Source organism: Phoca vitulina, unplaced genomic scaffold, assembly GCF_004348235.1.
Source record: "Phoca vitulina isolate PV1807 unplaced genomic scaffold, GSC_HSeal_1.0 scaffold98, whole genome shotgun sequence".
Classification (NCBI taxonomy): Eukaryota; Metazoa; Chordata; class Mammalia; order Carnivora; family Phocidae; genus Phoca; species Phoca vitulina.
In genome coordinates this window covers 581,928-601,503 of record NW_022589801.1, presented here as the reverse complement: position 1 = coordinate 601,503, position 19,576 = coordinate 581,928, and the positions used below count along the sequence as shown (strand labels likewise).

Below are 19,576 nucleotides of genomic sequence, written 5' to 3'. Positions count from 1 at the left end.
AGAGATGAAGGTTAGATTGTTCAAATGATAACGGTCTTAAATTTCAGGAGTATAGGAATGTGGTCATAGCAAAACACACTGCAGAAACATTTTCATTACCTTTTTATCTCTCTAAAGCATGTTTTTGTCAGGATCAATGGATGCAAGAAGCAGAAACCATTCACCACCACCATTAGTTCTAAAGGCCTCATATTCTTTCTCTTTTTTTATTTATTAGAATGAGCACAGGGGGAAGGGCAGAGGGAGAGAGAGAAGCCGACTCCCTGCTGAGCAGGAGCCCGATTCAGGACTCCTGAGCAAAAAGCAGACGCTTAACCAACTGAGCCACCCAGGTGTCTGGCATCATACTTTTTCAATAGACATTCTTAACAGGGAGCCTGACAGATTCTGCTACTTGCCTTGTGACCTCAGCTGCCGTGCACCTGCTAGGGGCTGGTTTTGATCCTGCCGCCACAGGACTTCGCAGCTGTGGAGCTCTCGGTGGATGGCCAGTCCCTGTCTTTTGGATCACATTCTAAATGTGGTGAGCCTAGTTGGCTCAGCCTGCCTTCCTGCCTGTTCCTAACCTTGTGCCTAGGCCACCTCCTCTCTTGCTTCAGCGACCTCAGCCTTCCCTACATGCCAGCTCTTCTCACAGTGCTGTGCCCTGTCCCAGAGATGCTGTTCCCTTTGCTACTTTCCTTATCCTCCAGGATTGAGCTTGCATGCATCACTTCGCTGACACTAGGCAGTTAGCTCTTCTGTGCCCCCAGCTATGCATTGCTACGTCCAAAACCTGGGATTACACTGGCTTGGGTTGCATTTGGTCCACTTGTAGATCAAGCCTCTCCCAGGCTTGGCCTGGAGGGGTCAAGGTCAGAGTCAGATCATTGGCCTCTGTAGCTTCGTGTGTGGCCCCTGGTGGGAGCCCAGTAAATGCTGGATGATGAGTGGCTATGGGCCGTCAGCCCAGCCTTTCCTGCTCTCCCCCTGCACAGAAGTCCCCAGAGTAAACTCATGGATGCCATTTGCTGTCTCAGGGGATATTAGGAGAAAGAAGAGAAAGCCCTGCTCCAAATTCACACGAAATGGTGCAGCTCACCCAGGGGACCAAAATGATGTTTGGAACCCAAATGTAGGAGATGGGGTCTTTACTCATCCTGCCTCCAGCTCACCACATACCACCATGGGTGCTGCCGCCGCCCCCACCTGTAGGAAACCCTACACTTCATCACAGTTTGCCTTCCTCTCCTCTTCCATCCCTTTTCATTCCATCTCCCCCTCCGTCACCATGTAAAAACTACCTTCCTCACTCAGCACTCTGGCATCTCAGTTGTTCCCATCTCCAAGCCCTGGAGCTGGGTGAGAGCCAGAATCACTGTTCCCATTTCACAGATGGAGAACTATGTCAGGATCAACGTTAGGACCAGGAAGGCCTTTCATGCAGCCGGAGTGTGGAGGCAGCCTGAGTCCCTGCTTCTCTCCCATGAGGGACATCCAGACTCCCTGTAGAGAGGGCTTTGTGAAGGGCGGGGTGGCCCAGCTTGTCAGGGAGGGGGCAAGGAGGATCCCGGGCAGGTCAGGAGTGGGCCCAAACTGACTGGTGTCTACTCTAGGGCTCCTCAAGGGGAGAGACAGCACTGCAAAGAAGCTATGGAAACCATTTGGGGGAATGGGGGCCGGGCAAGTGAGCCCAGCTGCTGAGAGGGTGGGTGGACATGATGGTGCAGTAGATGAGAAGGGGCCAGTGAAGAGAAGACGGAGGAAGTGGTACATGGAGCCCCACTTGCCCATAGAGCCACCCTGGCCCACAAACGCGGGAAGAGATGGTACCAGATGGAAGGTGCCTGGCGTTCAGCACACAGTGCATGTTTGTGTCCTGGGGGTGAGGCTCCATGAGAACGTGCTCAGTCCCCAGCCTCCAGTCTGACTTGGCAGTTACAAATCTCAGGCTGAGGTTGGGCTGGCCCAGACTTGGCCTGCTGCTCCCCATGGCAGAGAGTGGAGAAGTGGGGAGTCCCTAGGAGTGGCTCTACCAGGGTCAAAGAGTTGGCAACAAGAAGGGAGGTATGGAGCAAGGGGCCATGGAGGGCAGAGAGGCATGAGGAAGCCCCTTGCAGGGGCCCAGGCAGCACACCCTTGCTTTGAGAGCAGCTGGGGAGTTTTCAGAAAAGGAAAGCAGGCTGGAGACATACCAGGGAGATGGGGTCCAGTATCCATCCAACCTGTTGTCCCCCAGGGCACCTCCCTCCACCTGACATGTTCTCCATCTCCCACCCCAACATCCGCATTGCTCCTGGGTGCCTCCCTCCCGGGGCACGGGTGACTCTTAGGCTTTGGCCTCCATTCCTGAGGACTTGTACCAGAGGGAGAGTGTCCCTGTCTGTGATATGAGAGGGTTGGACTTGGATTAAAACTCCAAAGGGAATTGGGGAGATAGGACTTGGTGCCCTCATCAGACCCTGTACCTGAGGTCTGGAGGCCTGTGGCTGAGATGGTAAGTGGAGAACCAGTTCCAGCCTCTTCTGTCCCGCCAGTGGGGAGGGCATATGTGCTCATTCTTCTGAGGTGGCTAGGGTTGGGGGCACATGGGGTTCAGGTGGTGCATGTTCGGGACCTTACTGACCTCTAAGTAGCCCTTTGAAAAGTCTTGAAGGCTCTGCCTCACCCTCCCCCAACCCAGATTAGAAAATTTCTTGTTTTCCAGGATACAGTTAGGAGATTGGAGTAGAAAATGCGGATTGGGTGTGCACAAGTATTTTAGGAATTTGTCCTAAAAGCAGTTACTAGTCAGTGACTTCCCCTGTGGACAGAAGGGCTAACCACTACCTCTCTGCCCCCCGCCCTCCCCTACAAAAAAAACCCCAAACTCATGCCAGGTATACACCTTGTGCCTGGGGGACAACAGATGGGTTAACCCAGATGGCTTGACACTGACCACAGGCATATTGAGCAGAGCAAAGGAATAGAGGTGGGCAACATGGCTTTGGTCCTGGAAGAGGGCTATGAACCAGCCCTGTGACTCTGAGGCTCCTGCCCTTAGCTGGAGTCCTGTCCTGCTTAGGTAACTGTCACCCCAGGTTCCAAAGCCAGGGAAGGGTACTTGGGGCTGAGGAAAGCCGTGGGAGGAAGCCCGAGCTGAGCCAGGAGCCTGACCCAGATGGAGGGCAGCACTGAGTCCTTGGTGCGCTGGGCAAGAACTCAAGGACTGCAGAAGGGGAGCTGAAGGCCAGAGAGGAGCAGGGGTCTCCCAGGGATCCAGACGAGCTGCCCTTCCTATGACCCGGAGAAGCATTCTGCCTAGAAGGATACTGCAGTCCTCCAGGAGCAATGTGGAAGGATGGTGCTGGGTGGCTTCCTCACTCTGTCCCCAGTGTTTCCCTTCCTCCTGGGGCACTCACTTTGAACCCTATTGACCCCGGGCCAGATGGGCCCGAAGACATTTATTGGGTTTTCCTTAGAACAGCTGAGGTAAACTTGCATTTTCAAAAGGAAGTTTATTAGCGTTGAAAGGGACAAGTTAGAGATGACGGAAAATGTGGCTGTCCAATCTCCAAAGCAAGACTTGTGCTCTCAGTCCTCACACTCTGGCCCCTGGACTGGGCAGCGGGGCGGCCCTTTGTCTGGAGGGGAGCTGTCACAGCCCCTGCCTGTCTCCACCTGCCATCGGGCTCTTTCCTGTGCTCTGCGGATGTCATCTGGGACACACTGCTGTGTAAGGTCAAGACCCTTTCCTTCCCCTGCCACCCACCTGGCTCCTGCAGATGTCCCGCTGGTTGAGGCGCCCTGTGCTGGCAACCTTTTCCCTCCAGGTCAGAGCCCAGCCGTCCTTCCTCCTGCGGCCCTGTGAACCCCCAGTCCCGGGAGGGGCCTCCTTACTCGAGCGGGCCCTCCAGCGAGACCTCGGCCTGCAGCTTCTCCGCAGCCTGCGCCTTCCTAGAGGCCTCCTGGCGCCGGGCGGAGGGCTGGTAGGAGCTCTCGTCACTGGCTGGGCCCTGCCAGCCCTGGCTGAGGCCCACCAGGGCCCGGACCTGGCGGAGGAAGTTGGGGCTCGAGAAGCAGTAGAGCACGGGGTCCAGGACACTGTTGAGGTAAGTAATGGCCAGGGAGCTGTGGAAGAGCTGTGTGCAGAGGTCGAGGGCGTGGCAGGCATGCAGGTGGAAGGCCACCATGGAAGCCATGCCGAAGACGATGCTGGGCAAGAAGCAGACGGTGTAGACGGCCACCACCGCGGCCAGCATGCGCATGGCTCTCCGCGGGCCCGCCTGCCCCCACAGGCTGCGGCGCCGGATGGTGAGCCCGATGTTCACGATGGCAAAGAGGATGAGGGCCAGCGGCAGGAAGAATTCCAGCACGAACAGGGCCTGGTGCCAGCGAAGTGAGGCCGAGGACTTCACGCCCAGCTGGTAACTGAGGCAGGAGTGGTCGGTATAGGCAGCCAGGAGCAGGTGCCCGTTGAGGAGCAGGATGCCGGCCCACAGCCCCCCGGCCACCCTGGCGGCCGCCCACACGGAGGCCCGGCTCAGCACGTGGTGGGGCCGCACCACCTTCAGGTAGCGGTTGAGTGCGACGGCCGTGAGGAAGACCACACTGGCCGAGCGGTTGGTGGACAGCATGAAGAGGTTGAGCTTGCAGGTGGTGGCCCCGAAGCGCCAGTGCTCCTGCAGGAAGTAGTAGTCCACGCGAAGGGGCAGGTTGATGATCAGGAGAAAGTCGGCAACGACCAGGCTGACCAGGAACACCGTGTTCGACGTCCAGGGCCGCGTGTGGAAGCAGAAGATGAAGAGGGCCAAGCTGTTCCCCACCAGGCCCAGGACGAACTCCATACCCAGGATCGGCGCCAGGAAGGCAGACACGGTGGGGGAGGAGGCTGGGAAGCAGGAAACCGTGGCCTCTCTGGTGGCTCCCAAGTCTGTGGTGAAGGCCGAAGGAGAGGAGGAGAGGAAGGGAGGGAGGGAGGTGGGGAGGGAGGCAGGGAGAGCGGAGGGAGGGAGAGAAAGGAGGGGAGAGGAAGAGCTCAGGTTATGAGATTCCATGAGAGAAGTTTCCAGGCTTTCTACCTCTGCAAGAGTGTTCAGGGCAGAGTGGAATGATGCTCACTACCAGCTAGTCACCACAATGACTCAGTACCCTGGGGTTTTCATCAGCATCCTTGCAGCCACTGAGAAACACCCAGCCAAAGGGGAACTGCAGCCCTCCCGCCCCTCTCCCTCCCCCCACACTGAGTGACCTGGCTGCAAGGTCTCTGAAGGGCGTGGGGGGAGTCTGGGCTGCCCCTGGCACAGGAGGAGAGCAGGGCTCAGCAGGGGTGAGACGGAGGCCCAGGGAGAACCGCAAGTGGGAGGAAGGCCCAGCTGGGGTGAGGTGGGGAAGAGTGTCCACAGTGCCGAGGGCTCAGACGTTTGCTTGCCCGAAGGCCGGAGCTGGTCCCGGCAACCCATAGCTCTCAGGGTCATGCAGGCCACCCTGTACACCCCCGCCCCCCCATGTACAGATTGGGTGGCTGCCTCCCTGCCCCCACCAGCTCTGGCAGCAGGGAATGTGGAGCTAACAGGATGTTGTCCCCGGAGAGGGAGGTGGGGATTCCAGCCAATACCTTGACCACGTGCTCATGGCCTTGTGGCATAAGCCTGTTTGTGCCCTGCCATCCCCAATTCCCGATGGTCCAAAGTCCATGTCCCCCACGAAATACCCCCCACACGCAGAGAGCTCCCCTGCCGGTAGAAACTGGGCTCCTGCCCCAGACAGAACAATCCTGAGAGCCTTCGAGATGCCCTGTCCACTGTCCGCCCCCCTCCCTCCGCACCCAGCATTCACCACAGACAGGGCAGTAGATTCCAGGCTGTCTTCAGGCAAGGTTTTCCTGTTCCTCTACTGCGTGGTGTTCTCAGGAGCCCCTGGGGCCTCGGACTCCTGCTGACGTGGGACAGGCTGAGGGAGCCTGCGGCTCCGGGCTGCAGGACCTGACACCACCCTTGCCGGCTGGCTACGGTCAGCAGGGTGCGTGCGTGCCAAGCCTGCCTAGGCCTCGGGGCTTCAGACAGTGGCCATTGGCCTCTCCCTCCTCTGTCCTGGGCTCCCATCCGGCCAAGGCTGAGGGAGACAGGCCGTAAGAGGCTGTGACCACAGGATGCCGGGTGGTGAGACCACCAGCCTGAGCTTTGAACGCAACAGGCCTTGTTTGGAAACAGCCGCTTGTTTGCCAAAGCTCTCAGGGAACTCCCTAGCACGGAGCTAATGTTCAGAAAAACAGAAGATCTCATTTCCGTATTTTCTCAGGTTAGGTCTGTCCTGGGCACTAGGGACCAGCTCGTCTTCTCCTGGCCGCCTGGCCGGGTGCAGGGGGGGGCTCTGCGGGACAGGCCCCGTGTTCTCTCCTGGGGGAACAGAGCAATACCCTGCTGCGGCCCGCGTTCGGACTAGCCTCTGCCTTCACCTCCTGGACTGTGTGAGTTTGCGGGGGAGGCTGCCAGTGTTTCTTCTTGGCTGGTGGGAGAGGAAAGCCTTAGGGGTAGAGAGGTGGGCACAGGCCCTGGGGCAGAAACCCTTTCAGCAAAGCCAGGTTCCCATCTGCTTTCAAAACAGATGGTGGAGCGAATCAAAACAGTGGGCCGCAGTGGGGGAAGGCAGGGTTTAGCGTCCACGTTTTCCAGAGGAAGCTTTGACCCTAACCAGGGACCTGTTCCATCCAGATCCCACTTCAATTACCCCCACCTGCAACCCCTTCTGGACTTCTCACTGAAGTCCCAGGAAACGGGGCTCTGGTCTCCGCTGTAGGTTCTGGGTTTTGTCTCTACCCACGGCTGCTTCTAGGGTTCCTGGCACTCCTGGACCCTGCAGAGCACCCAGGAGCCTTCTGAGTCTTTGGACACGGCGACAGTACATAGCGGGGGGAGCGCTATCGTGATCTTCATGTGCTAACCGTGGTTAATTCTCGGTGGTGGATCTTGGGTTTTTAAGTATTTTTGTTTTTTTCTATGATTAGTACACATCACTTGTTACTGGGGAGAAAAAACCCAACAGACGCTATTTTTAAAAGTCATGTAAAAAGAGTAAGCGGGAAAGATTCAAGAGGTGGCGGGACAATATGAGCTGTGTCCCCAGGACGAGCACAGGACCGGGAATGGATGGGCCACACACACACAGTGAAGAGAGCCCCTTTACGAGTAGGGACACCCACTAACAGACCGTCCGCACATCCACCTGCACCTGGTGCCCCCGACACACCACACACACGAGTCACAGGAGTACAGGGGGTCGGCCATCCATGACAGCCCGTGTGCATGCAGACATACGGGTGTTTGTCCACCAGGAAGCCTTTATTGAGGGCCCTCTGGGTAGCAGGCAAGTGCTGCCCTGGGCCTGTGGGGACAGAGGGATGGAGAGGTAGTCCGGCCTCCATCAAGGAGCAGACCGTGCAGGGCAGTGGGCAGAGGGCTGTTAGAGGAGAAGGGGCACCACCATCCCCCCAAGAGCCTGGCATCTCGGCCGAGAGGACAGGAGGAGGGTGGATGGCGATGTCCAGGGCCCAGCTCCGGGGACACAGAGTGGCTCGGCAGCGGTGCATCCAGAAGCACAGCGGGCAGGGGTGTTATGTGGGGGAGGGGGGCACTGCTTCGGGGCCGCACCCAGAGGATCAGCCCAGGGGCTTCTTGTGGGCGGGATCCTGGGTCACAGCCAAGGCCACAGAGCCCTGCCCTCGCTCCCAGGTGTACCTGTGGAGACACAGGTGGGCTGGGGTCAGACAGGTGGGCCCTGAGGATCCCAGGGGAAGGAGGGTGGTCCCACAGCTTGGGGGGGCAGCAAGTCCTCCCGTGCACTCACGCGTTCCCGGCTGGTACCAGAAGGCTGTCATCCGGGGCCAGGCTCAGGTGCTGTTCCCCCATCGTCACCACAGAGGAGCCCTCCTGGGAAAGAGGAGCAGGAGAATGGGAATGGAGGCCGTTGGGCCTCAACACCTGTCCAGGGGTCCCTGAGTCTGCCTTGGCAAGGAGGCCCTGGGAGCCACTCCAGGCTCTGGGCGTCCAAGGCCCAGGAGCAGCCTGGTCCCCGTGGGCAGGAGGATGTGCCACCCTCTGTCAGGGGCCCCACTTGCCAACTGCCACAGCCACACATCCACGTCCTGTCTCGGGCCTTCGCTGCTGCCTTGTCCATGGACGATCACCTGGCAGGAAGCAACATACATCTTTCCGGTGCTTCGGCACCACACAGGAGATGGCCTTGAACCTGCCCCCCAGATGCTAGGCCCGCAGCACCAGGCACAGCCTTATCTTCATGTGTAGGGCCAAGACCAGGACTTGGAGGGGAAGGCTGCCCGGCCGCGGGCCTCCCTGCTGCCTCCCTGCTGAGCAGCGCTGCCCGCTGTCCAGGACCACGTCTGCCTGCCCTTCACAAGCACATGCGCATCGGATGCCTCGGCTGCCCATGCCCATGACTGCTGACCCATATGAAGGCATGACTGCCAGGGGCACGCTCGGGACACACACACTCGTGTGTGCACGGCTTAGCGTGGACTCGTGTATCACACACAGAGCTCTCCAAAGAGTGCCCACCTGCCTTCTTCCATGGGATTCTGGCCTGAGGAGGAGGGAGATGGGAGGGGACGAGCCTTTTTGACCTGCATCAGCCGGCAGCTACTGTGCAGGTCTCGCTCCTGCTGGCCCAGAGTGGGACTCAGTAGATATCTGTTGGCATAAACTGAAGCAGGTGGGAGCAGGCGTGTGCACGAGGCAGAAAGCAGCACCGGGAGGCCAGCTCGATGCCGAATGCCATTGCCGTGATGGGCTGGGAGGGGCTTTGTGGCGTGCCCCTGTTTTCACGGCCCTGTGTAAGCTCAGGTGTCTGCAGGCCAGAACTTTCAAGGCAGGTGTGTACCCAGGGAGCATCCCTCCATGAGGGTGTCTGATTCAAACTGCAAGGTATGTGCCCATGGCAAACTGTAAAGCACAAACAAGCCTGAGCCTTGCCCCTTGTCCAGCCCAGGAGACCTGTCAGGACCTGGGCACTGCCTGCTACTCCTGCCATCCAGCCATGGTGCTTGCTGCCCCCACTCCCCTGCCCGGGCTCCTGCCAACCTCAGCTACTTGCAGTGCCAGGCTATTGCAAGCTTCCATGCCTTTACCCATGCTTTTCCCTTACCTGGAATGCTCTCTCAGCCTCCCTTTCTTCCTTTTGCAAACTCCTATATTTGCTTTAAAATGCAGCTTACACGTCACCTCCTCCAAGAAGTCTTCCCTGACTTCCCTCCCAGCCTGGGTTCCTCCTTCATTGTCCTACGGCTTCCTGAAGCTTCTCTACCAAATAACATACCACCTGATTGTGGTAATTGTTGATTAACTTGTCTGTTTATCACACTATACACTCTTTGAGGCAGTGACTCTTTTTCTCCTACCAAAGCCTGAAACATAATAGGCATTCAACAAATGCTGAATGAAAGAAGGCCAACTTTGTTTGGGTGGGTCTCTCTCTGTGCACCTCTCCACCCAACCCTCACCCCCAGGCACCTCTCTTCCTTCCGGCTCCCCAGGCTGAGACTGGCCAAAAGTTCAGGAATTCCTAGTAGAAGGATAACTCTAGACCCCCAGGAATCGGTCAGTGTATGGGGCAACCCCCCACTCTGAAGGCAAAGAAAGACGGCTTGAGACCACGTAGCCTCCACTCCTAGCAAAGCCATCACTCTCTGAGTCAGGCAGGAAACAGGAAGACCTCTGTTTGTGTCACAACCTCTGTGTGTGTGTGTGTGTGTGTGTGTGTGTGTGTGTGTGTGTGCGTGCGCGCGCATGTGTGGGTGATTAGTTCCCATTTCCTAGGGCTGCTGGGTAGATGCCCTGGGTGGCCCAGGGCCTCGTTACCTGTGTCTCATAGGTGTCCCCAAACAGGCTGAGGGGTGTGCCTGCCTGCAGCTGTCTGCGGTGGCCATCCAGCCAGGCCTCCAGGGACATGGGCTCCATGACAGATCGTGTGCTCAGGGGGAATGGCGGTTCCTGGAGCAGCTGGTCTGCGCCCACAGCACAGCTATGTCAGTGGCCTCCGGCCCAGCCCGCCCAGAGCCCCAGCAGGCCCAGGGCTCCCAGCTCTGAATCACCAGGATGGGCTCTGGATCCAGCTCGAGCACCAAGCAGCCACGTGGGGGACACTATTTGGTGCCATTGTCTCGTACCTTGAGTACTGGGCAGAGAACTCAAAAGGAGACTGGTACTCTGGACCAAGACCCATTCTATTCTGGGAAAGCAGAGAGGGAGGGAGAAAGGCGGTTCCGCGGGGGGCTCACCAGGGATGGGCTTTCCTGTTTTGTACTGCTCAGAGCTGAAGAACCTGCAGGGAGAAATGGGGAGGAGGACGAGTGGCCAGCATTCCCGAATGAGTGGCCAGGGAGACACACGGTACACACACACTCATACGCTCTCAGGTGCAGGAGCCCACACTCTCATGGGGCCCTACACAACTCGATGGAGGGCCACCCTCCCCTCCCTTCTAGCCCAGGCCCTCCCACCCTGGGAGGGGCAGACTTTCCCCCCACATCCCAGGCACGCTGGCCCTAGTGTGGTGGGCACTGCTGGGTGGATCTGCCCTCCCCAGCCAGAGCAGGGGGCCTCAGAGAGCAAGGGGCAGGGACTGGGCTGGGGCTCACTCCTGGATGATGGGGGCCAACTGCGTGCCAAGGTCCTTGCAGTAGAACCACTTCTCGAACAGGATGTCCGTGGTGTCCCCCATGTAGTACCTGCCAGAGCAAAGGACAGGTAACCCAGCTCCCCACCTGGGTAGCCTCGGGGCGGCTCTGCTTGTGGAAGTCTGGACCCTGGCTAGCCCCGCAGAGCTGGCCGCCGCTTCACCCCGTTAGCACAACCTAGTGTCCAACGCTCACTCACCCACCCCTGGCTCTCCCAGAAGCACTATGTGCCCCAAAGTCGGGGGGCTATTATCGACCCCATTTGCATTCCTGGTTCCCCAAACAACCATTTACAAAGTGGATAGAACTCTGAGGCTCGGAGAAGCTGGGTAACGTGGCAGAGATTACACAGCCTGTGAGTGGTGGGTGCAGGACAGACTCGCGACAGTCTTAGAAACACAGACAAAAAATCAATAACAAATGTCTTCATTTTCCCAGAGAGGAAGCTGAAGCTGAGCCTGAATACAGGGCCTGTGCCAGGAACCTTATGGAACCAACGTGCAGAAGATACCCCCCAGATGAGGTGTCCTGCTCCTTTAGGGGTCACGGATGCCTTTGAGAATTGGAGCAAAGGGCTGGGCCTTTTCTCCGGAGGAAAGTCCACCTGCGTGTACACATAGCCTCTGCGAGACTCTCGGAAGCCCACCCAAGCCCCAGCCCGGCTCAGTGAGCTCCTCCGCCAGGCCTCAGGTCCCTGGTGTGTGCAGCACTTTGTTGACTGAATGTCTAAGCCTCAGGCCCAGCTCCCAGGGCCAGGCCCACTTTGTCCTTTTCAGCTTCTCCCGAAAAAGAGAAGTGGTCCTGGGGGCGCCTGGGTGGCTCAGTCGGTTAAGCGACTGCCTTCGGCTCAGGTCATGATCCTGGAGTCCCGGGATCGAGTCCCGCATCAGGCTCCCTGCTCAGTGGGGAGTCTGCTTCTCCCTCTGACCCTCCTCCCTCTCATGCTCTCTGTCTCTCATTCTCTCTCTCGCAAATAAATAAATAAAATCTTAGAAAAAAAAAAAAAGAAGTGGTCCTGCTTATGGGACATGGTTTATAGACACCCAGCTCATCCTAAGTTCTATCCTGGGATGGAGCTGGACACCAGAAAGCTTGCCTTCAGAGTGGCATTTTTAAAGTTGAGTCCCTGGCTTTTTTTTTTTTTAAGATTTTATTTTTCCATTTGAAAGAGAGTGAGAGGGGGAGGAGCAGAGGGAGAGGGAGAAGCAGAGGGAGAAGCAGACTCCCCACTTAGGAGGGAGCCCAATGTGGGGCTTGATCCCAGAACTCCGGGGTCATGACCTGAGCTGAAGGCAGATGCTTAACCAACTGAGCCACCCAGGCACCAAGTCCCTGGCTTTTATTAAAGGTCAAAAGCAGCCAGGGGTGCCTGGCTGGCTCAGTCAGTAGAGCCTGAAACTCTTGATCTCGGGGTTGTGAGTTTGAGCCCCATATTGGGTGTAGAGATTATTTAAAAATAGAGTCTTAAAAAAAAAAAAGGTCAAAAGCAGCCAGATGAAATCTGTTATAAATTTGCTGTAAAAATGTTATTGAGGACGGGGTGCCTGGGTGGCTCAGCCACCCAGCTGAATCAACTGACTCTTGATTTTGGCTCAGGTCATGATCTCAGGGTCATGAGATCGAGCCCTGCATTTGACTCCGTGCTAGGCACGGAGTCTGTCTCTCTTCTTCTCCCTCTGCCTCTTCCCCCACATGCGCATGTGCAAGCTCTCGCTCTCTAAAATAAATAAATTAATATATAAAAAAATAAAATTAAAAAAAGTGTTATTGAGGACACTGTCCACTGTCACTAAAAACTCCTTTCATAAAGCCCCATATGAAAGATTTCTTTTGGAATTGAAGGCCAGACATCTGTTTCTACAACAGTAGGTTAGTATTATCATTGTGTTTTTGAAAAGCGTTGAATAGTATAAGGAATGCTCAGGAGTTTTTTAAGTAAAAAAAATCAAAATTCAACCCCATGTTTGCTAAGACTTCAATGCTGTAAGGTGTAGATATGCACAGAAAAGAGGCAAGATGGAAGGTTAACAAGCTTTGTTAGGTTTAACTGGTAAGATGACAGGGTTTTTTTGGTTTTCTCTTCATTATTGTTCATTTCATTTTATTGAGATGTCATTCACATTCCATAACATTTTCCCTCTTCCTGACATAGTTTTAACTTTATTTGCTTTCTTTTACTTTTCCTGACTTCAAGACTGAACGAACGTGTATGACTTTGCTGATTACAAAAAGGGGAAGCGTTAAAAAATAATCCATTGTAACAGGAGATGGGGGCAAAGTATCCTGATCTCAGGAACTTGTTGAGAAATTTTAATTTTATTAAAAAATACAAAAAATAGTTTCGCTTTCGGAAAAATCTGTGTCCCTCGGAGCCACAGGCTGCATCAGATAATAAGTGGGTGACAGATTGCAGCCCACTGGGAACTCAGCTCTGGAAAGAGTCGCCGCCCCCCACGTGGCACCGGTGTTTGTCCCCTCCTCGGTGCTGACTCACACTCCTATCTAGACCATCCTGACCCTAATTTCCTATTTCTCTACAATGCCAGCTCGGCTGCCTTCTAGCAAACTCAACTTCCCTGTGCCCAGTCTTCTTATCTGTAAAGTCCACACTTGCGGCTGCTTGCCCCCTGTCTCTGCCCCGGATGTCCGGACAAGGCCCATTTACCTGAGCCCATCTAGCTCCGTTTTCAGCCGCCTCCGTTCGATGACCAGTCCCATGGTGTTGGCAAACCTCTGCGGAGAGTGGGGTACCCCAGCGGGCAGGAGGAATATCTGCAGTGGTGGAGACAAGGTGCTAGCAAGCCTGCAATGCCCTCCAGGGACCTGGCTGCCCGCAGTGTCCTGGCCTCCCCAGCCGGCCCACGGGGTCCGGCAGCCCCCCTCTCTGCTAGCCTCTAGCCCGGAAGCGGAGGAAATGTCAGGCCTTGTGAGGATGGGCAGCTCACAGGAGGAAGTGCCCAAGGACCAGGAAGGGAGGCAGGACAAGCCAGGGAGGACACACTCCAACCAAAGCCAGCACGAGTGGACCATGGGTTCCTGCTCTTTGGTCCTTCACCTTCCCATGCCCTGGGGCCCAGGCTCACCTCTCCCTGCCGAATGGTCACGGCCCGGTGTTTCCCTCGCTCCAGGACTTGGAGAACCATGTCGCCCTCTAGCTGGTAAAACACCTGTGGGACAGGAGGGCAGACAGGCTCAGCCCCTGCCCCCTCCCTCTTCCAGGTCCTTGGCCTGAGTTCTGACCCGGACACCTGAGAAATTTCCTGAAGGCCTGTATAAGCAGTTCTGTCACTCCTGCTCTGAGGCCCCAGTCTCCCCTGACACATGCTACAGACCAGAGTGCTGGGGCCACAAGACGAACTGTACCAGCTCAGGCGGATGTAAAACCGAATCTGGCCTCCAAGGCCTTACAGGGGTGGGGGCGGTCCAGAGAGCCAGGGTGTATTAAGCCTATTCTCTGCCCCCAGCTCTGTGCACACGCACACTCTATACATATTGACTCCTTCCCCCAGGCAGGGGCCAGTGTCCCCATGTGCTGCATGGAAACAGTCTCAGAGAGGTGGCATGATGTGACCTGCCTGAGACCCCATGGTAGTAAGAGGCAGAGCCTTCAGCCCAAGTCTGGCTGACTCCCAGCCCAGGTCCCCTTGCATCTGTGCACCCCAAGAGAAGGAGTCGGGTAAATGGAGTACTGTGTGGTGGGTGGTGGAGCTGGGGAACCCAAAGGGCTGTTGCAGAAGCCCGAGCTCAGCAAGGATGACGACTGGGCTCAGTGATGCCTTTTCTCTCACCAGGGAGGAAGCTGGACAGCGCCTACAGCACAGCCCGGGGAAGGACGGCAGGCACAGAGAGGAGGCGGACCCTCAGCCCTGTGGCCTCCCAGGGCCTGTGGCTGGTACTCTCCCCGACCCCAGGATGAGAACAAGCCGGCACAAACCCACTTCTAGCCGAGTTCCTCCCAGCCACCTGAGTGTCCCTCCTGAGAGGGGCCGCCTACTCAGGCCAGCCCTCCTCATCCGTCAGCCACTCAGCTGAGTCACTGCTTGGCCTGGACCCCTCAGTGGACACCCATCCACACTACCAGAGCAGCCTGGGGAGGCCCAAAAGTGGGGTGTGGGGCAGAGGCGGTCGGGGCCAAGGGAAGGCAAGAGGCAGTGAGACGGGAAAGGTGGGTACTCACACCAGGGCTAACAGAGTGGAGACCTCGGGAAGGCAAGTGGAGGGGCCTAAGGCTGATTGAGGCAAGCAGAGAGGCCCGCAACCGGTCTGGTCTACCGCACGGCGCGGTGGCCACTCCCAATCTAACCCTGTCTCCCTGTCTGCTCTCGGCAGCTTTGGCTATTCCTGTTGATTCTTGCCACAGAGGAAAACGGTCTCCCATGAGGTGTGGTGAGAAGCGGGTGGCTGGGAGACGTGAGGGGTTAGCTGGCCTGCTCTGGAGGCTTTTCCCTGCTGGCCCGGGGTCCTCACTCCCCTGCCCGCCCCGCCCACTAGGTGCTCTGTAAATATTTGTTGAGTGAGTGATTCTCCTGTGCTCCCTCCAGTCCCTGGCTGTGGCTGGGAAGCCAGGGCTGGGGGTGGAGGCTGGTGACCGAGCTGGACTCTGGACCTTGAAGCCCTGTGTCAGGCCCCCCCCACGGTGATGGGTGTCGGTTCTGTCTACTCTTCTTTCAGAGATCCTGAAAGCTGGAAACCCACCTGTGTCCCTCCCTCAGGGGGCCCATCTTTTTCTTTTTAATTCTACTTTTGTTTATTTATCTTGGGGTAGGTAGGTAGTACAGAAACACAGTTCAAAATTCAAGGTACAAAAGGGTATTCGGTGCAAATTCCCCCCACCTGCCCTCCCCCTCCGTTAAACAGCCCCCAGGAACTCGTATGTCTTGGGCCCTCCAGATAAGGAGGGGACCTCCCAGCCCCAACCCTTTCCAGAGAACTCAGCTCCCGGGACCAGAGTGGAGCGCCCAGGTCCCTGTCAGCATTTGGGTCTCATTTGGGAGGCCAGTCTTCCATATTCAGATTCGAGGGGGAGGGCACCAGGGCGTCGCACCTGGCACATGGATGGCCAGGGGGTGACGCCCAGCGGCTCGAGCCGCCCTCTCACACCCACAGAGCCTGGGCTCTTTCCTGGGGCTCCCGCAGCAGAGCTGGAGGACGGGGCTGTCACTGTGTGCCCAGCTGTTCTGCCCTGGGATTTCAGTAGCGCCCCCTTCATCCATCAGCCACCTGACCACCCCCCACCCCTCCTGTCCACTGGCTCTGGCTCTTGCTTGGGAAGTGTCCCCCTCCTCCAGGGCTATTTAAGAAGGGGGCAGTAGCAGGCCTACCTCCTCACCCTCCTCGATGTGGTAGTCCTTCCTGACGTTGGGGCCCCCGACGAACATGACTTTGAGCTGCTTCTGGTGCCTGCAATGGGCGAGGGGAAGGAGGTCCTGAACCAGCTTGTGGGACAGGACAGGAGGGGTGCAGGGGCCCGTGGGGGGCCTGGAAGGAGCCTGGGTACACCTGGGAGAGGTGACAAGGCTGTTTCTATAACATTGTCCCTATAGTCTCTGACATTTGTCCCCTCCCTTCTCATCTCAGTATGGCTGTGCTCCTCCAAGTGTGTGTGTGCGCCTGAGACTGTATGTGTACGTGCGTCTTTCTGTATCTGTGTCTCAGGGGATTTGTGTGTGTGTCCCCGACATCCTCTGACCCAGTAGTGGGGAGCAGTGTGGTGGCAGATCTACCGCTTCATCACCCAGGATCCCGGGCCTCGCTCAAGACCTCCAGTTACAGGAGAGCAAACTGTAGGCACCACTTCCTGGGCTAGAGGCAGCGGAGGGGTAAGATGGCCTTTATCTGACCGCCTCTCCCAAGCCGTCTGACTGGGAGACTCTCTGCTCCCCGCAAACTGCTGGCTTGAAGCTGTGAGACACCTGGGGAAGGAAGTGGAGGGGAAAGCTGGATGCAGAGCCCCTGAGGCTGGAAGCACTGGGGGTCCTGGTGGTGTGGGAGTGGGAGTGGTCTTGGGGAGCAATGGTGAGAAGGTGGAACGAGGTCACCCCAGGCTTCAAGAGCTCAGCCAAGGAGTTTGGTCTTGGCCTGAAGGGTGCCAGGGAGCCTAGGAAAGTTTTTTTTTTCTTTTAAGTTTTATTTAAGTAATCTCTGCACCCAATGTGGGGCTCGAACTCAAGACCCTGAGATCAAGAGTCACATGCTCTTCCAACTGAGCCAGTCAGGTGCCTCAAAGTTTTTTTTTTTTTTTTTTTTTTAAGATTTATTTATTTGACAGAGAGAGACACAGCGAGAGAGCGAACACAAGCAGGGGGAGTGGGAGAGGGAGAAGCAGGCTTCCTGCCGAGCAGGGAACCCAATACGGAGCTCGATCCCAGGACCCTGGGATCATGACCTGAGCTGAAGGCAGACGCTTAATGACTGAGCCACCCAGGAGCCCCAGTTTTTTTTTTAAATCAACTTTCCTGGGATATAATTTAGATACATATGGAATGAGCCCACTCAAGAACTATTTCCACCCATCAGCCAGATCATATCCCTCCTCTGCTCACCCCTCCCCACCGCAGTGTCATATGGCCCCCTCACCCCCAAATTCCTATGTTGAAGTCCTACCACCAGACCTAGGAATGTGACCCAATTTGGAAATAGGGTCATTGCAAATGTAACTGGTTAAGCCACAGTGAGGTCACACTAGACTAGGCTGAGCCCCTAATCCTTATTAAAAGGGGAAATTTAGGGGCACCTGGGTGGCCCAGTCAGTAAGCATCTGCCTTTGGCTCAGGTCATGATCCTGGGGTCCTGGGATGGAGCCCAGCATTGGGCTCCCTGCTCAAAAGAGTCTGCTTCTCCCTGCTGCCCCCCCCGCCACTCGTGTTCTCTCTCTCACTCTCTCTCAAATAATAAATAAAATTCTTTTTTAAAAAAAAAGGAGGGGGGAATTTAGACACAGACACATTGATGGGGAGAGTGCCCTGTGAAGATGAGGACAGAGATCAGGGTGATGCAGCAGAAGCCAAGGAAGGCCAAGATCGCCACCAAGCCACCAGGAGCTAGGAGAGGCCTGGGGCAGACTCTCCCTGACAGCCCAGCCAACACGGGGTGGGGGGCCACAGCTCTGTCCCACCCTGTGGCCCATTATGCCGGCCTGCCTCCAGCCCTTGTCTGTACGTATTGGCCGCTTCCTCTCACCCGAATGTCAGCGCCCCAAGGAAGTGACCGTCAGTTTGTTGTCTGTTGCATCTGCAGTGCCCAGAACCGTGCCTGGCACATACTGAGCGCTCAGTGAACACCTGCTGAACGAATAAAGGCAGCGCCTGCATTTTGTGATGCTTAATACTGGGGCCTAGCCGGAGGCCTGGGTGGGGGGTGCCTGGAGGCAGGGGCAGCCTGCACCACTCAGGCTGGAGGTGACAAGGGTGGCCCCAGAGCTGTGGCCAGAGGGCTGGAGAGGAGCAGACAGATGCGAGACACTGTTGGGGCACCCTGGGGGTGCACAGGGATGAAGTGGAGGAAAGGGGTGAGGGCCACAACAGTGGTAGAAGACATGAGGCCCCGGGGTGGGGCTGGGGGGCGGTTGGCCGTGAGCCGGTGGTGGTGCTACACGGTGAGCGAGAGTGTGGACTTGGGAGTCAAGCTCTTCCATGGGCTGGAGTCTGGACCGGGAGTCTGGATTAGAATCCCCCCTCCAGGAGCTAGTGTGAGGACTAGGTGAAGGGGTGTAACAACACTGGGCACGGCCTCTGGCTTGTCGAGGTGTGCCAATGCAGCTATGTGGTTTGGGGTGCCGGGCCGTTGGGGGTGGTCTGCAGACCTGGCAATGTGAGCCAGGAGCTGCGGAGCACACCAGGCCCAGCCACGGGGCCCAGGGCAGGGGAGGGAGGTGAAGGGGCCACAGGGGAGGGCCCAGGTCTGCTGGAGAAAGACTGTTGCGGACCGCCACCGGCCCTGCTGGGTACTGTGGCCAGAGGTGGCCGGGGACGGCCTGGTGGGAGTGTGTATGCCTGCAAGGGGGAGCCTGGGGAGAGCACTAAATCAAGATCTTCCTACAGGAGCTGATCCTCCACTTGCCCTCTGGCTGCAGGTTCTACTGCAATTCTGGGACATCGGAAAAACCACCCTCCCCAGACTTCTGTCACTGGGGGGTTGGAGAGCTATTTCTAAGCCCTGGGGACAGGGCGGTGACCTGCCATCTGCATCTCTCCTAGTCTCAGTCACCCAGCCATCTTCAGAAGTCAAGGTCACAATCTCCAGGGCACAGTCATCAGAAAGAGGAACAGATGAGGGTGGGGGAACCCGGAACAGCCTGCCCTCCCCCTCCCCCGCCGAAGGCACAAGAGGATGGCAGCCCCTTTCTGCAGGCTCCTGGGTCAAGGAGCTGGGGGCTGGAGGGTGAGGGATGAGGGGTGCGGACGGGGGAGGGGAGGTGGAGGCAGAGGGCAGGAGGAGGGCGGCGTGCCTGGGACTCACAGGAGCTTGTTGCAGACCGGGGGCAGGAAGGAGGCTCGGTTCTCCTCCAACCAGGTCTTCACCTTCACTGGACGCGCCATGGCAGCCCGGGAGCCCACTCTGGAGCCAGGTGCCCCGGCGGGTGTCCGAGGGGTGCGGCTCCGCCCAGCCGCCCATTGGCCGCCTCGCGAATCGGCGACCGGGGGGCCAAAGGGCGGGGCAATGCCCCCCGCACCGCCCCCACGATGGTAGCCCTTGCCGGACTTTGGTCCCGGGCCCGCCCGTCCCCCGCGCCGTCCCGGGCTGCCCCCGCCCAGCCCCGCGGCCTCCGCGCGGAGGAAGCGGGGCGCCGCGTGGGGGCGCCCCTGCTTTCCGCCGGGTTCGGGCTCAGCCCCCCTCACGTGCCGGGGCTCCCCGCGAACGTGCACGGTCCCCTGTCCCCAGACTTTGCGCCTGGACCCCGCGGAGGCCCCGGAAGACAGACTACGACGG

General features: G+C 57.6%; 2 protein-coding genes across 2 annotated transcripts; both read right to left on the bottom strand.

Moving 5' to 3' along the window:
- Positions 1-3,488: 3,488 nt before the first annotated feature.
- Positions 3,489-5,177, bottom strand: OXER1 (oxoeicosanoid receptor 1). Its single transcript, XM_032397365.1, has one exon. It carries the CDS (start codon positions 5,013-5,015, stop codon positions 3,855-3,857), a length of 1,161 nt encoding a protein of 386 aa, XP_032253256.1. The 5' UTR covers positions 5,016-5,177; the 3' UTR covers positions 3,489-3,854.
- Positions 5,178-7,260: 2,083 nt separating this feature from the next.
- On the bottom strand, positions 7,261-19,352 carry HAAO (3-hydroxyanthranilate 3,4-dioxygenase). Its single transcript, XM_032397366.1, has 10 exons — positions 19,106-19,352; positions 15,970-16,048; positions 13,732-13,815; positions 13,314-13,420; positions 10,610-10,699; positions 10,250-10,293; positions 9,831-9,976; positions 8,075-8,143; positions 7,804-7,886; positions 7,261-7,694 (listed from the first exon to the last, which is right to left on the bottom strand). Exons 1-10 carry the CDS (start codon positions 19,183-19,185, stop codon positions 7,616-7,618), a joined length of 861 nt encoding a protein of 286 aa, XP_032253257.1. The 5' UTR covers positions 19,186-19,352; the 3' UTR covers positions 7,261-7,615.
- Positions 19,353-19,576: the final 224 nt, after the last annotated feature.